The sequence below is a fragment of the Ixodes scapularis genome, unplaced genomic scaffold (assembly GCF_016920785.2).
Source record: "Ixodes scapularis isolate PalLabHiFi unplaced genomic scaffold, ASM1692078v2 PGA_scaffold11__112_contigs__length_91849675, whole genome shotgun sequence".
NCBI lineage: Eukaryota > Metazoa > Arthropoda > Arachnida > Ixodida > Ixodidae > Ixodes > Ixodes scapularis.
In genome coordinates, this window is record NW_024609837.1 from 3,699,278 (window position 1) to 3,718,932 (window position 19,655).

The following is a 19,655-nucleotide window of genomic DNA, read 5'->3' on the forward strand; positions in this document are numbered from 1 at the left end:
TACGCATGCGTATACGATATATATTGTTTCAAGACAACTTTGAAAAAGGTCGAAGGTTGCGGCCCCCGTTAGCCAATCAGAGTATCGGAACAAAGCACGTGACGAACGTCTTAACATTTTAAAAATAAAAATTGACAAAACAAAAAGCGGAAACACAAAGCGAAAAAAAAAAAAAACCTGCGGAAATTGCGCGAATATTGGAAGACGGAAAAATAGTTCCCCATCACTCTCGGAAAGACGAACCACGCGCTGGTATCTATCACACAGAAGTCTTCAAATACAATTTTAACGAAAGCTTATTTCGTATTTTTCATGTAGTAAATGTATTACTTTTTTTCTCGGCCATAGCATGAAACAATTTTCGAGTGACCTGAATTCCGCGCGACTTCCGCATGGGTTATCGCACATGCGTTCTCCCCTTGAAACTGATTGTGATGGAAATGATTGAGATTTTGCGTTGAGTGTGTGTGCGTCCAGGGGGGGGAGGTCCATTTATCTATGCCCCCACCTGCAAGTGGTGCGATGTTTGAAGTACTAGATAAATCTAGATAGCCCCTTACTGCCCCTGCTTCAACTTCCTCCAAAACGTCCAACAACACGTCGCAGGTTTGTTGACCCCAACGCCTGATGGCTCCGTTCATGCATGCAGTGCACACGTGCTCGTATAAAAGCGATGAAGCAATGTTACTTTTATCTTGCAGCACCTTCAACGGCCGCACATTATCCGGAACTAGTTTCACATCAGATAGCCTGGATCATGTATTCAATACCACTCAAAGAACCCAAATTAGTTAACGAATTAAAGCGGGAACACGCGTGCAGAATTATGCAGAGGGAACATTCTTCTCCCCGTAACTCCGTTTACGGAGTTAAGGAGGAAAGGCGTATATGGCCACTTTGGACTGCCCACGGAGGGAGTAAACGGCACATCGACACCCTTAGAAAAGAGTAATACGAGCCTTTATTTCGGAAAGGTGGTAGTCTTCATTTCTATAGAAGCGTAGTTTCTCCAAGTGCAGTCCTGCCACACAAGAATAATAAATTGTTCGCAGAAACCCGAAAGGAGTAGAAAGGACTTTCCGAGAGAGCAAAATAAAGCATCTTTTAACAAAGTATGGGAACAAGAAAGCAGTGAAACAAAAATGATCCTAAATGGCAACAAGCTCTCGCACTATATAAGGGGCTGCTGATTACGTTTAATCAATCAAGTTATATCGCAGTCCTATCAACGATAGAGAGCACGCATCTCAAATACAAAGTACCATCGGTCTCAGGTAAGTAAGCTAAAGTGTAAAAGCTAACTGTTGCCCGTAATCCCCCTCTAAGAAACGATAAAAATAGCACGAGACTACACTAGAAATACATCATTAGCTTTAGACGCAGTATCTAGGTGTTCTAACCATATAGGCCCCTGAATAAAAAAATAATAAGTAGCCAGATCTCCCTCTTTCACTGGCTCGCACACTCTTCTATCTACAGCGTACCAACCAAGAAATTTGACAAGTTCCTTCTCTCTCTTTTTTTAAAGCAAAAATACAGAACGTATTTTTGCGGAAAATGTATCGCTAGTGGTTCGAGCCAGGTGCAAACGTTTCGAAACTAACTTATCTCATTCACAAGTTTTAAGCGAAAGCGACTTTCTGAGAATGTCCATGAGGGATGTTCTGAAAATTTCAGTGTGAAAATAGGGCTCATTTTTGGCAACTGGCGCTATTACAGCTTTATCTATTCAACGACTCTATTGTCCGCCCCTTTTCAGGAAATCACTTTCAAATTTTTGAATAAGCCAATGATCGGTTCTGAAACTTTCGCATCTGGTTCAAACCGCTAGCGCTACATTTAAGCAAGCAAAAAATTAGCGTTCAGCAATGCGTAGTTTATACTTTTTTTTGGAGGGTGGGGGGGGGGGGGGGGGGGGGGGGGGGGGTTGCATCCTCTAAGAGGGCGGGAGCAAACCCTGTGCACCTCAACACCATACGTTCTATACTGTCGTCTTCCCCTTGGCATACGGCCACACCGCGTATTAATTTCCTCATACTTTGTCTATAATGTCGAATACCCCTGTTCTATCCTCACATAGCAACGAGCTTACTTTTGAATTAGCATACCAATGTTCCTTCTTTCCTATTTTCGCCCCCTATACAAAGTTAAAGCTGGTTTTCCCTGTATTCTTTTTCTCCCACATCTTTCTCTGGGCTTCTTTTACTTACTTTTCCACAGATGTAGCCTGCTTTGCCCCCGGACCTTGACTGTTGGTATTTGAATTCTAGTTTTCGGGTTCGGTTTGTCCATTTAATGTTCAGACTTCAAATGTAGATGCTTATATACCTTTCTCGCACATCCGTGTATCCTCCATTGTGTATATCCTTTGTTCGAATTTGCACCATACTGATAACCTCTCTAACCTCGAAAGATGCCCAGTCCATGCCCCCCTGTATTCCCATGCGCCCCCAGTGACGGTTCGCCCACGCTTCTCTGAACTCGACTGGATCTCAGATTTCATGCATAATACTGCACTCCCAAAAAGACAACCACGGCATCATGACTCCTTTCCATATTGCCTCGAACAACTTCATATCTATAGACCCTTTTTGTGACAAACGCCACCAGGTGGCGCTTCAGTCTTGGCGTCCCAGAGAACGTCCGGTTTATAAAAAGAGTGAACAAAGGGCACCTTAACACCGCTGCTTGAAATGTGGATGTAACGTTTAATCACCAACTCTCCAGGAGAACGTCAAAAGAACGAAGGAGTGCGAGGTCTGTTAAAAGGTTTCTAATGTTCTTGTTGACCAACTTGCCTCCTACAAGATGTAATATGGTACAACTGAAAGCTCTCGTTAAATCTCTCACTTTGTTGTCCGTGTAGTATTTATGCTTGCTAGCACCGGTGACACAAACAAGCTCAACAGGCTTGCGAAGACGGTGCAACCGGAAGTCGCTCGGGACGCAACCGGCAGTTCACGTTTGTAACGGTAAAAGTGTCTATTGTACATCCATGGTGCAATGTACTACACAATTGCTGCATTCCTTTTTCCCTTCACTCGCACATTTTTTTCCTGGTCTTCGAAGTATTTTTCCCTCACTCAGCCATACTCCTAGGTATTTATACTTCTCAGTACAATGTCTGCGTAGAACGTGCCTGGCATAACTTGGTTTACTTTTTCTTTTCTCTCCATATACGACAGATCAAAACCTAAATTGCACCCTTCTAATTTCGTTTCTATTCTACTCCGGTATATCATAAAAAGGCAGAGCCGATAGGGGACGAACCTGCCGGAGTTCTCATGGATGGATGATATTGGTTAAGCCCTTTGTAACGGGCGGTAGCTTGCGCCACCTAGCCTAACCTGATCTCAGGTTGAGGCCATGGCAGGGTGGCTAGCTGAAGGGTAAAAACGCAGACAACGCTATAATAGAGGTTGGCGAAGAGCAGGATCATCGCGATAAGTAATAATTTTAACGCAATATATGAACGATGATCAGCCGAGATCAAGCTCGCAAACCAATGTGCAGACGGCAAAAATCCGGTTAAATTTTTTTTTCGGCGATACGGCGTTTGCGTGTTTAATTCTAGGTATTCGTACTGTTATAATTTGAAGTCCGCTAGGCGTGCGAAATATGTCCCCCCTATACGACCGTTCTCTGTATAGAACCTCACCGTGACTAGGACTCTGTGGTATTCGGTGAACGTAAACACAGCAGCCATCCTCGGCATGCATCGGTCACGCCAAACATTCTGCCACATCCTGCTTCGTCAAAAATCACGACACGCCGTCAAAGAAAACAAAAACAGTTACACTTTAGCTTCTGAAGAGAATGAGTAGGCACGGACAAGGTGAAATGCTCGAAACGCCTTCTCTTTCACCAATGGAAAATTCGGGGGAAAAAAAAGGAGCCGTCAGAATTTAGTCAGAAGCGAAGAGCATCCGCTCCGTAAAAAAAAAACTCGTTCGGGCGTGTCGGCAGAGGCAAGGAAGTGGCGCAGCGTGCCGCGGCGAACCCGAGTCGAGGGATCCGATGCTCGCGCGCGAAAGAACGGTCGGAAACCAACTACCGCAACTGTGCGCGCGTCCGAACGATACGTCCGAACGATGCTAGACGCTCTAGCCAGTTCGGCCAAACGTTCTTCACATCGCTGGAGGGACGCCGCGAAGCCAGCGTTGAGCAGAATCCCCTTCCTGACATTATTTTCCCCGAGTTACCGCGCTTAGTTGGAAGCCCAAGAACAAGGCTGGCAAAGCTGTATTTGCTAATAAAAGAAAAAAAAAATGGGAGTTTTTGTTAGAGACCTCAACCCGATTCCCACTAGAGCGACAAACAGAAACAACCGACAGCGACAAGCCTCCAACACATGCGGCATGCTCGCGATGGTACCCTTGGCAGGCGTTTAGTCGTTCGGTGCTCGTGAAGTAAGCACGAGCGATTGCAAGCCTGCCAAAGACACACTCGCGTGCATGACGCTCGTGTTTGAGCATAGCTTCCTTTATTCCACAAAGCCTGTCAAATCACGAAAGACTGTTTCGAGGCTTGTCGTTGTCGCTTGTTTAAACCTGTTAATCGCTCTAGTGGGACTCGGCCATAAGAGGATGAGTCTGCACGGACGAAGTGGAAATGTACTACCGTATCCTCCTCTACACTCACAAAGCCTGGCACTTCGACGATGGAGCCATAGAGTGCCCGGTCACAGATTTGGGGCGCGAGAATCTGGTAGCACAGAGCATCAAAGAGCCATTTTTCGGGGAACCTGGACGTTAGCGCACAGCTTTTGTAGCGGCGAGGACCCGAAACACACTTGCTTCAGTCGGGAGAAGTCTGTTTCGGCTTCTCGCCGCAGCGGGGCGAGAAGCCGAAACTTTCTTTGCACTGCGGAGTGAATATAGATTTCACATTTAAATATTCTAAGCTTAAATGGTAAAACAAAATGGCTAGGTGGCGCAAGCTACCGCCCGATCCAAAGGGCTCAGCCGTATTCATCCATCCATCATCCATCCTCTCAACCGTAGGGTGCCTACATGTCTGTCTGTCTGTCTCAGGGTGAAGACATCCATTGTTGCCCTGAATGTGCCAGCGCGTGACGCTCTCGCGCACTTGGTGCGTGACTTGGGCGGTAAAATGGCGTCTATGCATTAGCCAAAGCTACGCGCTCGTGCTGAGTGACACCGGGTTGCGCGCACTTCAAAATGCATAGAAAGAACGATTGGGCGGAAAAATGGCCGAGATGTCACCACTCAAGCAAAAGCGCGCGTGTGTATGAAGGCACTCTACTCAACCGTCGTCTGCCGCTCCACCTTTTCCATTTCGGCGCCCGCTTCTTGTGGCGATCTGCCAGGCTGTCAGTATATAGGAGGTTATGGTAATACGAAGCAGGCTTTTGCACCGATGGAAACTGGCAAGGAAGACGAAGCGCCGTGACTGTGCACTATTCGCGATGCTTGGTTGGCTTGGTCCGATTGTAGCGTGGGCTGCGCAGAACCGGTAAAAAGCTGAGCAGAAAGGAAGCGAAATATACGCAAGAAGAAACCCCGAAGGAACCACGCACGAATGCGAGAATGACCATTCACAATTACGATTTCTCTCTCCAGTCCCCGAGGCAAATGTTCCAAAATTTAATTGGCCGCGATCGATTACGTCTGCCATACTCCATCTACACCATCGGAGCGCAGTCGACGCTCTGATACAATATAGTCAATCAAAATAGCGCAAAAAGTGCGTTGTCACGGCGTTCGTTTTTGTGCCTCCAATACGGCTGGCTAAAAGCTTAAGACCTCTCGAAATACCGCCCCCTCCGTTGGCAGCTGTGGAATTCTTGCACAGTGGCACACTATGAAACCTCAACGTCACGACACACTAGAAGGAACACACCCACAAAAAAAGGTGGTGATCGCAGTGACGTTGCACTTTCGACGCCGTTTGATTGGCTCGTTGGCTCCTAGCGTTGGCTGTGCTCCGACGTTCGCTATCTTGTGGAATGACTTGCACGTTCCCCGATGCAGTTGTTCCGGCACTGTGCGGTGGTTCCAACCATTTAATAATCGGCACGTGGCTTTCGAACAACGGGGTAGACGGGCTTCAAGCGATAAACTGGTATCCCGTTCATCAGGCAAAAGTAACCCCCACTTGGCTGCCGCCATGTTGTACAATTTTGACCACTAGACACGCGACCTTACCAAATCCGGAGGCTTTTACGCAAAACTGAGCAGAGATTCGTGTTGCGATCGCTTTAGAAAAAACATGACAAAATTAAGTTTTCAATATCGTTAGTCCCAGAGGTCAGTGTCGATAGCTCCGATAAAAACCCCGAAGTAGAGCACCGCGGCTGACGGCACCTAGAGAGGCATTGTGAAGCTGCCCGAGTTTTTGTCGTAAAAGAACATTTTTGACTTAAAACACGAAACACAACCTATCTCGTCGGTACCGTTATTAAAGATCAATAAGCAATTATTTGTGCGCGGTACTTGGTTAAAATCTAGACGTAGAACTATTAGGTCACGTGTATAGTGGTCAGAAATGTGTAACCTGGAGACGGCCAATTGGGGGTCACTTTCAGCTGCCAGTTTGTTGCTCCAAAGCCTTCTACCTCATTGCTAAGCGAACCAAGTATACTAAGCGAAAAAAAAAAAAAATACAGGATGACGGTTTATTTATTGTACGGGCTTAGAGTGACAAACAAACGACAGCGACAAGCCTTAAACACATGCAGCATGCTCGCGATGGCACCTTTGGCAGGCGTTTAGTCGGTCGGTGCTCGTGAAGTAAGCACGAGTGATTGCGAGCCTGCCAAAGACACTCGCGTGCATGATGCTCGTGTTTGAGCATACCCTCCTTTCTTCCACAAAGCCTGTCAAATCGGGAAAGACTGGTTTGGGGCTTGTCGCTGTCGTTTGTTTCTCTTTGTCGCTCTATTGGGACTCGGGCATTAGGATACAAGGATGGGCTGTTGAATAGGACCGTGTCATCTTTAACTTCAACATTGCAAAGAGAGTCGGTGCGTCGTGGGTACTACCACAGCGAAGGCTCTTGACGTTAACCGTGTTATTATTATTAGTGTCAGGAAATTTGCGTTATCTGTACGTTTGACTCGACATGCGATAACGGGCGGACACTACACTGAGAACGTCCACCGGAAGAAGCTAGGTTGAAACTTCTGGCCTACAAAAACGGCGCTTTACGCGTCTTCGATCTGCAACCGCTGTCGAGCGCAACCTTCGCGCGAAATACGAAATGTTACACGTGCCGCGTTTAGAAAGAGAAGACAACGACAAGAACAAAATGAAACAAAAATAAAAATTTGCAACGCGTTAGAAAGTCAAGAGAACAATCGAAGAAAAAGAGAAAAAAGTTCCTCGATTTTTAGGTGCGACGTAGCCCAAACTCCCTGCGGTGACGAAACAAAGGAACAAAAATTCCACCATGACTTGACAATCGACGGAAGTTCGTCGTCGCCGGTTTCAAATCGCCGTAACGCGCCTAAAAGTATAAGAAACGTGGCACTGCCACCATCGAAAAAAATACCCCAAGCACCCATTCGATAAAAGCAAAACAAAAACGAATAAATTTTATTCGAAAAGAGCACGAACGCGAAACGACTCACGCGGCACGAAAACGAAAATGAAACCGCAAAACGGTCGTTGTTGGCATCGTCTGCAAACCGAACGCTTCGCGGGAATTTCGCAGACGATATTGCATCCAAAGATGCTTCGCCCGTCTGCGTTGTACGAAACAAAGAAAACACACACACACAATAGCGTGTGGAATGTGAACGATGGCAATAAATGGAAACCCAATAAACCACCGAGACGCCGAAAGTAGTCAAGTTTCTTGCTTCGCATTAGCGAACCCGAGACGTTAGAGAGAGAAAAAAACCGTCTTACCTGCGTAAGTCCAGCGGTAGAATTGCGGCCGCTGTAGTGAAGTTCGTCCAGTGTCGGCCGGCTGATGTGTCCGTGAACGGACATGACATTTCGGTAGTGGTCAACGCGGGGCAACGCTTCGTGCGTGTAATGTAGCAGGCTCTTGACGTTAACCGTGTCGTACACGGTGCCATAGTTCGAAAGTTCGGTGGTCGGAGACGTCGAAGCGCTGGTCACCAAACAGTGCGGTCCCACGTCTTCGTCGGCTGCTAGGGCTTCGTTGACGTAGTCCACCTTCGCGACTTGGAATCTCGACTTCTCACTCATCTTTAAAATACTTTTGGTATGATACTTTTTTTTTTTTCGGCGACTGTACACGGTATTTGCGGGGGGTATAGCGAACTACGGTGCCATCCGGATTTTTGACTCCGCCGAGCAGACGCCGGTTTTTATATGCAGGCGATGGGGAGGGCTGTCATACGCGAATGCGCGCGAGGTTCGGTAGAGAGCACGAAAAAGCACACGCCGCCGCCAAGAGGCTGCTCACGGTGGCGATCTCTGGGTGGCGACAGCGAGCGCGCGTGTGCTGTGCCAGTTCCTCCCGCCCTTCGCTAGATGGCACCACATACTATATCCCCTGCTAGAGAGCCTCAAGTAATAAGAGTGGGTTCAACTGAAACCATGGAGAGCGCTGGCACTTTAATGGCGGCGTTTGAGACGGCAGATTACACCCCTTTCAGCGTTGAAAATATACTTATCCTATCGGAACAAAAATTGAGTCTAAAGAAAAGTGTTCTTTTATTCTTCGCGTAAAATATTCAAGCGTCTCCAGGGCTGTTTATAACCGGAGTTACGTCGAAAAACGCCACCCGTAGACCCACGGACTCACAGCAAAAAGTTTGCAATTTAATGGCGCCCATAAACACGTACGCCGGGTGAGCAGTTGAACACACTCTTGCTTGATAGGCTCTCTATTGCCCGGTGACCACGCTGCTGTCGGCTGCTTCGCGTAGCAGACGACGCAATGGCGTTCGACCACGTACGAGCTGCATTTCTTTTGTTTGTTGTGTGTGTGTGTGTGATTTGTAGCCAATTGTCTTCTCCTCGTTAATTTAAAAAATAAAAAATAATAAGATATTACATTTAAAAAAAAAAAAAAGCAAAAAAAAACAAAAAAAAACGAAACGTTTAACTCTTTGTTTTACATAATTATTTTGTTTCTCTATCGAAGTCGAGAAGTAGCCAACGCTAATATATCAACACCTTAATTACTTACACAAATAAAATATAGTACTCAAGTCGGTGACAAATTAACAAGCCAGTAAATGTCCCGCGTCGAGAACGAGCCTTCTGTCATGCTGCATTTTTAGAGTCCTTTCAGTGCTAATATTCTGGCGTAAATTCACTCCGTCCATTTAGGAATACAATAAGTAATGATTATGGTGTGTACTCACCCGTGTAAGATGTGTCTTAATTATTAAATGGGACACACAGCAAACGATTATATCTAATAAATCGATTTATTAGATGTTTGCTTTTTTTTCTTTCTTTAAGAATTATATGCTACACGTGAGAGAGGCACTTTAGTGCTCTCCCAGTATGTCTAATGAAGTCACGTGTGACTATGTCGCTTCTAAAGGCACTTGGTTCAACAACAACAAAAGGAAAAAAAAAAGAAACTTCCTATCGCGTCTTCGAACCTTAAGATGTATGGCTCGATGTTTAACATGGAAGCACACATTAATTGCATCGAATGAGGTCACGAGTGTGAAAAAACTATGTACACTAGGCGATCCAAGAATCGCACACAAATGTTCCTATGTACACCTTTCTCTACAAAAATAGATATCTGTTAAAACAGCGCAGTTTAGAAATAAACCGGATAAATGCCGTCTAAACCAAGAAGCAGTGACCAATGTCCTCAACTCCACAACATACACATGGGAGACAATTACTTGGGTGAACCACAGACACACCGAGATAGTAGCACAACACAAGTCCAACTTTGATGTGGTACACTTTGCGCGGGTTGTTCTTGCTTGCGGAAGCCCCCTTAATGAATGCAACTTATAACCATTGGTAACCTTTACAAACGAGCTTCCCTCGCAATCAACGTTATAAGTACTCAAGGAAATGAATCGTTCAATGCACCTTGCCATTGCTCAGCCTTATCTTAAACTAAGCACAAACAAGTCACCAGTAACTTCTGCTACAAGGAAGTGAGTGAAGCTTACAACCCCACTGTTAACAGAGGCGAAATACAAAAGGAAAAAAAACAAAAAAACGTCATTTGGTCCCTTTCGTCCATATCTGTCCATCACACTGTAAAAGTCAAATGCAGGGATACAACGGAATGTCCTCAAAAATTATGGCTACCATTTTTTTTATGATGCAGCAATATGTGTGTATAAAATTGCGGTCTGACCCCAGCCTAGTAGTCAACAACTACAACGTGCCCCCCCCCCCCCCCCAAAAAAAAAAAGAAAACATTTTTATGATTATAATGCAATTAAATGCAAAGGGGCCACCTTTATGAATTTTTTGGGGGCATGTAGTAGTGCCACCGCACTTGTCATATTCACACTGGCAGGCGGAAAAAATATCCCTACCCACTCAAAACATAACTATATCCACACGCCATTTTTGCTGTGTCATCGCTGAGCTCGAACACGAAAAGGTCATTTGCTGGAGACTGTTAACACGAAGATGAGCCAAGCTCGTATAAGAACCAGGTGCCAGACAGTTCTGGATGACCAAAGGGGCAATAACAGGTGGTCACAGTGGTTGCAGGCAAAACGACAGATGGTCAAGCGCTTATGGACAGTATAGACCATAGCTATATGCTCTAAGAGTAGAAGGTGAGCACGCTGGTCTGGTTCCCTCGGACGAGAAGGAAGGGCGGCATGTCCCTTGTAAGTGTCTCCAGCCAGGCCATGTACATGGATGCCGAACACGTGCTCTTGCGTGGCATCGGCAGCGTCCTGCCGAAACACGTGCCATAAGAGGTGTTACAGGGGCGAGGAAAACATGCCGGCATCCGCTATGGACTCGTACCCATGAGATCGCGCTCGCATGATATGGGAATCAATATCGCGGATAGGGCAAGCTCGCGTTCCACGGAATGCTGTTCATTTTTCGTCACGTGTTTCAGTACGTCATGAGCGGAAGTGACGTAGAGACGCCAGCACCGGTTGCTGTGATACTGCCGCGCGGCACCCGTTTCCATCGCTCATGTGTCCCCATGCTTTAGCCCACTGATCCCCCCAGTGATCAGTTCGGTGTATAATATATGAATCCGCAGTTTGTATGCCTGCCAGCGCTAATGAGCAAGCGCTTGGGCGGCAGCTTGCGCCACCTAGCCGACAATAACGGCGGCGGTGAGAAATGCGTGCCGCGTGCCTCCGCTTTAACCTAGGTGACGCAACCTGCCGCCCAATATATTTTGGTTTGTGTGTGTGCGTTTTACGACGTTTTACTGCCTGCCAATATATTTTTTTGCTGAGAGCAGCGGGGGAAAAGAAGAGGGTTGACAACGGGCACATAAGCATGACAAGACGTACTATTATTACAATATTACTACTATTATTAGAACCAATGAATTTGACATCTTGTGAATTCGCTTGTTGTAGTTCTTCGTTACGCATACGTTTACCGTGTCTTCCGCTACTTTGCGTCGCGGCAAAACAAAGCGGGCTTAATCCCGTTTGATACATGACCAGCATTTATCTACAGTTTTTCCAGTGTTGGGACCCCGCAGATTTTATTTGGCGGACATCGCGTAAGTTCGATGGAAACCAATATATTAACAAAAAAAAAAAACGGGATGGGCGATATTTTGGGGGCGGTCGTTCATTCGGGATGGTGCGTAAGTATGCTCCCTTTCACTTTACGTCCGGCCTCAGTGGACTCCACGAGTCAACCCAGCCAATTCAGCCCCACGAACGTAACACGTGACTACGCTTTCTGCGCGTCATGGCGCTTCCCAGTGATTTGCCGACACCCCCCCCCCCCCTTTGTTTTTCTGGAGGCACCCGCTTAATCAGCAACAACTCCTCTATTCTCACTGCCCTCCTCCCCTCCCTAAAAATTTAGACCCCCCCCCCCCCCCCCCCCTAATTTCAATTCCTGGGGAAACCCCTGGCGCTTCCTCTCGAAGGTCACAGGGAACTCGCACGGCCTTGGATTGGATCCAATGGCTAATAGCATCTGCTGTGGCCTGACATAAGGTGAAACTGAGTATATATACGTGGTTGAATCAGCGAGCAACGTGAGGAAACTGTAAAAGAATACAGGTATAGTTCACTGTTTTCAATTAATAGTACAATACTTGTGGAAGACTAGTACCCACAAGAACTGTCCACAAAGGACAATGCACCGCTCAACGTCTATGCACCAAAGCACGTTAGACTAAACGTGAGGCTGAGTTTGGTTTCTGTAAATGTCTTTGTACTGAGTGCAGCGCTGATCCCATTTATTTCTGAATACACTTGTTCCCTTGAAAGATCAATGTTTCTACCCAAATCATTAACCGCAGGAATTGTGGCATAGAGGAGTACATTTCCGAGATCCTATAGACTACTGTCTACAGAAGACTATAGGACCTCAAGATCCCTTGTCCATGGACCTCTAGCATCTGCAGAAGACTTATTTGTCTCTATTTGCACCAGTGACTGCAAAAGACATGTCCATAGAGAACTATATTTTTTAGATTGCTAGGGCTCTATAGGACACTGTCCATCCAAGGCTATTGTCTATAAAAGACTATAGGACCTCAAGATCCTTTGCCTATAGAGAACTACATTTTTCAGATCGGTAGGACCCTATAGACCACTGTCCATCCAAGGCTATTGTCTATAGAGTACCAGAGAACCTCAAGATTCTTTGTCCACAGACCTCCTGTAGAAGGCTTGTCTCTGTCCTAATTACTGACTGCAAAAATCATGTCCATAGAGGACTACATTCTTGAGACTGGTATAACTCTATAGACTGCTGTCCATCCAGGATTGTCCACAGAAGGCTATAGGACCTCAAGATCCTTTGTCTAGACCTCTAGAATTCATAGAAGACTTGTCTCTACCCAAATTAGTGACTGAAAAAGTCATGTCCATAAAGGACTACATTCTGGAGATCTGTAGAAGTCTGTCCATCAGAGACTGTTGTCTAAAGAAGATCACAGAACTTCAAGAACCTTTGCCCATAATGTCTAGCATTCATGGAAGACTTGTCTATCTATATTAGTCACTGCAAAACTCATGTCCATAGAGGACTACATTCTAGAGATGTCTAAAAGTCTAGACTACCATCTACCAAAGACTTTGTCTCTTGAAGACCATAGGACCTCAAGATCTTCAGTTTGTAGACGTCTCATTCAAGGAAGATTTCTGTCTCTATTCAAACTAATGACTGCAAAAGACACATCCATAGGGGGCATTCTAAAGATCTGTACCAGTCGACTACTGTCCATCAAAGACCATTGTTTACAGAAGACTGACTGGACCTCAAAATGCTTTGTCTGTAGAAATCAAGAGTCCATAGAAGACTGCTATACTTCAACAGGTTATCAACAAGGGAACATAGTACATCAGTCCCACAGACAGTGAAGTCGATTTTGTTAGTGAGAGAAGTTAAAGAAGTATGATACTCACATAGCTACGAGCGTGGCATCTTTAGAATGGAGCTGCAGCAGTTCTCTGAGCCGGAGGTGTCGGTATGTCTGCAAAAGACAAGTGAACTACTGAGTAATGACCAAGTAACTTTTAGTCATCTAGAAAGTAGTTGTACCTTCCTATAAAAGAAAAACACCCATATATGTGGCCCAATTTTACACTTCCAAGTGACACAACTTTGCACTGATGAACGTTTGCAAAAGAATTAGAAAGCTACTACACATTCAGTTCCTACATTACGGCCTTCCGTAGAAATACTGCAAGATTTTAATGATGAAGCTACCACGCATCTAGAAAAGAGGCTTTGACGCCATTAAACAGAATGGTCCATCCACAACATACCTTATCTTTCAAGGCAAGCATCTCGGAGTCAGAAATTTCCAGAGGATCATGCTCCACTTCATCGTCAGTTCTGCGCCACTTGCGCACCAATTCCTCAAACTCCCTTTTGCTGCAATGAACATGGACGAACATGAAGAGTATTATTGAAAAGGAATAAACATAAAGAAAAAAAACATGAATGAATAGATATTCAAAGAATGAAAAAGAGAGTTTGACTAAAATTAGCCTTGACGTCAACATCTATACATAGTAGGTATGGGAACACAGATCAATAAGCTCCTACTAGTAGATGCATGCCAGCAACAAATGATGCATGCGACAAACTCTTGCAGCAGCCATCTAAACAGTTGTTTGCACTTTTGAAACAGAAGGCAAAAAACGGGGGGGGGCATATACCTCGCTTCGCTGGGTGGTCGCACAATGTCTGGAATGACCGTGACGTCCGAGTACTCGATTCGGAACTTGCTCAGAAGCGATGCCATGCTGAAAGTAGTAAATATATAACGGAAAGAGAGTTAAACTTTGATGTTTGAACTAACGCTAATGAAAGAAAACAAATTTGTAAGTTTATATCCTGAATTCACGAAGGAGGTGTTTCGCATGCCTCAGAAAATGACTAACGATTAATCTTAATAACTTCAGGACTGCTAAAGCGAAACCCGAATTAGCACTTGTCTGATGATATGCGAGTATTCTGGTTGGTATGAACCCCCCAACGGAAGATCTGTAGAGCGATCCGATCACAACAAAATGCTGCCACCGCTTACTTGCGCTGTTCCCGGTCCAATTCTTCCTTCTTGTTGGCCAGGGAGAAGACGCGGAGCTTGCAGCCGCTCCAGTTGTGACGCGTCGTAAGCAGGTATGGGATCAGCATTGTCAGTCCTGCATCCAACCGAAAACGGAACAATCTGTCAGTCTTGTATTTCCTTCTCGAGGATGTTGGAACATTATTTACCTGTTTATTCATTTGCTTTATTCACCCTGACATTGACAGTCTTTGGGCAAACTTGACCCTTCTGACATTAAAACCAATTCATTTGTTCTCATTCAATGAATGAATTATCGCAATACTAACGTTACAAGACTCATTTTGAGTTGGGTGCAATTCCATAACTTATATCTATTTCGAGACGTCAACCCCAAAATAGCAGCATGTTTCGTTAAATAAATATTGCGTAAATATAGGGTACTTCAAACTTTTTAAAGCGGTAGCTTATAGAACCAACCAACTTCAAAAGCCACATAAGCACGAAATGTGTATGTCGGTCAGTCCGTAACCGCTAAACAGTCTTGAAAAAAATGGCAACCGGTTCCAGGGATTGGACCCTTGTCGCCGGAGTGGAAGCTGCGTGCGCTGCTAACTGAGCTACGGACCCAGCACGCAAGAACGGGAGGAGCAGAAGCAGGTGGTGTGAGAAAGCGTGCGGAGCGGAGAAGTGTGGCAAGGGCAAGAAAGAGAGGAGCACAAACAGGTGGTGTAGAAAGAGCGTGGGGAACGAGGAGTGGAAATGGCAGGAAAGTGCACTTTTCCTCTTCAGGTGACCCAGAGAATTCAGCGCAAAGGCTTTGTATCCGGGTGCTGCTGAAGGAAAGCACGTGCAGCGTCACAAAAAGACAAAAGTGTGACCTTTGTCTTTTCCAGGCACTGAAAAACTAAAGGTCCTCCTGCCTTATGCACCACCTAAACTAAGAGCACCATCCCCTATAAAGTTACCGCATTTAAATATGTTTGGCAAAATTACCAACATGCAGTCAATTGTTTTTTTAGTTCAGTGCCACTAAAAGGTAGTCATATTCTAAACTATCATTACAAAGCATTGTAGTTTAATTTTGGAGACCCAACTAGCGCAGGGGTACCAAAAATTAATCCAAAACAGGCTTTCCACTCTCGTGAAGAAGGAAAACCAGCAGAGCTGTACTCGATACACTGTGTGCTTCTTCGTCGTTGCCTGTTTTTTGCACTGTTTCCTACGATGAATTCCCACCAACGCGCCCAACTATCATCCATTCTTCTATAATAGCTGGAAAGGTTGCCGCCATCTACGAGCGACGGCGGAAACCATACTGGTTGTGCGCTTGCCGCCATCACTTATAGATGGCAGTAGCTGTCCAGGTAGGTTTGTGTCGACATACACGGGCGCGATCCTGGGGAACCTGGCCCTTAACAGCTCCGCTGTAAAATTTGAGATCTCGACAGCAGAGGAAGTTCTCCTGGACTTGGAATTGACGCAGTAAAGTAATGCAGAACCAAAGAGCTTGTAAACTATATTGCACATACTATGGAGCTCGTCAAGCCCAGGGGAGGGGGGGGGGTATCTTTGGGAACCCTAGGTTCCTAAAAATTCAGTTTGAAAACCCATGAACTAGCGTGACCATTATATATACCTGTCTAGTCGCATTCTCAGTTACCACGTCACTGGAACTCTTTAGGCAAGTTTGCTCCTTGCGCCACTCGTTAATCCATTACTTGATTACAGCAGGAGTGGTTGTGCTCACCTCCGTCGTCGTACAACCACCAGACATCGATGGTTCCTTTCCTCTGCTTGCGAATGAACTGGTTCACCGACTGCAACACCTCCTTGGGGACTTCGCGGACTTCTTCGGGGATCGCTTCAGGGGCCTGTACGTTGACCGCAACTCCGTGCTCCGCGTCTTGCAGCGTCGCGCCGGCACCCTTGTTGTGGTTGGCACCTTCTTGCTGATGGACGGCCGTCGCGGCCCGCCCAACGTGAGGGGTGGACGGCGGCGAGGGCTCCCGAGAGCTGCCACCTGTGGCGGTGCGAGGACTGGTTGTGACGCAGAGAAGCTCCTCGACTGTTTCTACAGAATGTCTTAAATAGAAGCTGTACCTCTTTCACCTTTAGGGAGGATCACACTACTCAGGAAGGAGTTTAACTGTTAGCAATTTTTGTATGAAATTTGCAGGGCATATTTATAGCTGGGAAAGAAAATGACATGCAAGGTTTTAAAGGGATACTTGAACGAAATTTGAAATATATCCGTTGTGTTCAGAAATAGGCTGAATATGATCCTCAATACTCGTAAATGATAATCGCAAGTTTGTATTTTGAGCCTGATGGCTGTACTTTTCGTTACAAATGGCCCATGCTGGCCAGCACTCGGTGAGCAGCCAGTGGAGAGCATGTCACATCCGGCGCAATCGTGACGTAGATTGTCTCAGGACGAGCAAAGAGCAAAGCTGCGACAAGGCTGACGTCAGCAAGATGTCCTAGTTGTTCCAGCCACCGAAGCGGCCAAAGAGACAGGCATCGTCACTACCTGACAAGGTTTCCAGAAGGGCATTACAAATGAGGCTTCAGCAACATCCACCAGGTGCCCTTTGTTAATTGTTTAATTCGCTTTAAAATTCCTTTTCTTGTCTTTTTTAACCGAGATTGGTGTGTCTGGCGTGATACTGCTCCCTTGAACACGTATAGACCAAGATATAAGAGCCGAAATTTCGTTGTAGTATCCCGTTAAGTTTAAATGTTTATCATTCAATCATTCAAAGAGTTATGTAAAAGTACACAAAATAAAAACTGTGCCACCTGAGGAAGCTATCCTTAAGAAAAGGTAAAGATAATGGCCAGTTTTAATAGTGAAACATACAGTATAACTCCCATGTCATGTGGCCATAAAAAGAAATTGGAAAAAGATCATTTTTAATTAAAAAAAAGTGTGAATTTTTTTTTTTTGCATGATTTAGGTGAAGATATTGTAGCTTCTACATAACAAAATACCACGAAAATGCAGAAAGTAAGCTCACAGCTGCTAGCAACTGACTTCCCACATCACCATTATGAAATGGTAGTTTTCCTGAATCGAGATTTGATGCCAAAATGCGGAATTGGGATAAACGCATTTGAAAGTTCAGAAAGCTGTGCTTAAGATGGCGCCGGTATGCCGGAAATTATTGATTCCAGAAAAAAATACTTGAGGTACAGGAGTGAAACTTTCTGACAGCATTCATTAAGATATTTGAAAGCTGATAAAACATCTTGTTAAAAATGTGGCTTCTAAAAAAAAAATTAAGTTTTACCCCCCTTAAAGCTGGTTCACACATTTGCATTCGAGTTTGCTTCCGTGCGTTGCGTTCCCTTGTCCCACTGGCATTGCCTACAGTCACTAGAACCTGGGAAAGTAGCGCGCCATTGCCTTTCCTCTCTGCTAGCAGGACACAAACACAACATACAGACGTCCAAAACTTTGCAAGGAATTATTGATTGATCGCTCTCTGTTACCATGGCGATCGCCGTTTTGGTCCTTTCAAATCTTCCGAGCTTCAAAATGGTCATTTCAGAACCGGCCGCACCAAGAATGCTATGGAGTGCCATCGTACTGAAAGTGTTCCTCGCCAACATAAACATCTTTGGCACCGTGTATGAAATCAACTAATCAATCAAGCTTATCTCCACAGATCTCTTACACTGATACTGTTTTTCCTGGGTGTTTCAAGGCGAAAAATTTATTCTGCAATGCCGCCAAGGAACGATGTCGCATGTGGTGGCGGTTCAAAGATGTGCGCTGGTTTTGATGATGTGTGAATAACAAAAACTCCGTATACAAGAGACGTCTTTATAGAGCAACCTGTCGCCGCAAATTTGGATTGACTCACCAACAACGAAGAGTTCAAGGAGAAACTGCACATCTAATGAACCAAAACGGCAACCGTACGGGGAGCTGAGCACTACTTTCCCGGCATCCAGCGACTTTAGCGTCATCTACATTGAGTTTGCATGTGACGTCACCGCAGCATGCCGACGGTCAGTCCTACCTGTCCTTGCCGGGAATAAATCTGACGGCGTGAAGTGTGTGCTGCAGAAAGTATGTGGCTGGCTGCAAGGCCACCATAGCAGTCGCTGGTGCGTCGTCAGGCATAGGGTAGCGCCGGGAAAACTTCTGACCGATGTGCAAGTATAGACTAAAGGTTTTGCAGCATTTGTGAGGTCTATGTAACGTGTGCAATACTCGCTTAGGGCATTGTCAAATTTATTTCAAGCCCGCCGTGAAAGAAGGAAAATAGTCTAAAATATTTACGCGGGTCGGAAGTGTTCCAAGACTTCCCGATAGATGGCGCCAGGGCAGTGTCGTAAGCAGTTACGAGCGGCTCCGACACAGTCTATCGAACTGGAACACAAACGCGCAATCCAGCCTCGTTTATATAAAGCAGTGACAGTTGATACTGTTAGGGAGCCTTCATGTGCGCTTTGCTAGGGTGGTGCCACCCTTTGTAATACCACTCGCCGACAAACCAGCTGCCATTTTGGTCTCGGCGATAATCTGTGGGGCTTATAACCCTCCCGGAAACAAGCACCTTATCTCACAAGTTCGGAGCAGCGTTTTGGAACCCACGGAGGAAGGATTAGCATTTCCCCCCTCGGATGGGGGGACCGATGGACACAAAGGCCACTTTCCAGCGCACGGGGAAACAATAAGGAACAAAATGGCGGCGGGGGAAAGGGAAAGAGGCATTTGGCATCACTCTATGCGAAGCGGACATGAAGGCACCCTAGATACTGTGAGTGTGGCGAGTCTCCAGAGACGATAACGCAGAGCGCGTCCCCCTCACCCAGCGAGAGCTGCGCGCTGGAGATGTTGCGTGGGAAGCCCGCGGAGGAGTTCTCCCTCTCGATGCCCGGCACCGACAGCATGTCCGCCTTGTTGCCGTTGGCGGCGGACGACTCGAAGCCCTCCATGTCCGCGTAGTGGGAGTAGTCCAGGCCCTCGGGGAGGCGGAGGATGCACACCGACAGGTACATGTCCAGGGTGTCGCTGGGGAATGGAAAAGTCCTCGTTC

The 19,655-nt window shown here is 46.0% G+C and overlaps 1 protein-coding gene across 1 annotated transcript in view; it reads right to left on the minus strand.

Annotated features, from left to right (window-relative positions):
• Positions 1-9,351: 9,351 nt before the first annotated feature.
• The window catches only part of LOC8023778 (solute carrier family 12 member 2), a 119,912-nt gene continuing 109,608 nt past the window's right edge, over positions 9,352-19,655 (minus strand). The window contains exons 18-24 of the mRNA XM_040209210.2: positions 19,428-19,630; positions 16,355-16,627; positions 14,626-14,740; positions 14,255-14,341; positions 13,859-13,967; positions 13,496-13,563; positions 9,352-10,831 (exon numbers count right to left, since the gene is read on the minus strand). Coding sequence (XP_040065144.1) covers positions 10,696-10,831; positions 13,496-13,563; positions 13,859-13,967; positions 14,255-14,341; positions 14,626-14,740; positions 16,355-16,627; positions 19,428-19,630 — 991 coding nt within the window. The 3' untranslated portion in view covers positions 9,352-10,695. The remainder of the gene's footprint in view (positions 10,832-13,495; positions 13,564-13,858; positions 13,968-14,254; positions 14,342-14,625; positions 14,741-16,354; positions 16,628-19,427; positions 19,631-19,655) is intronic.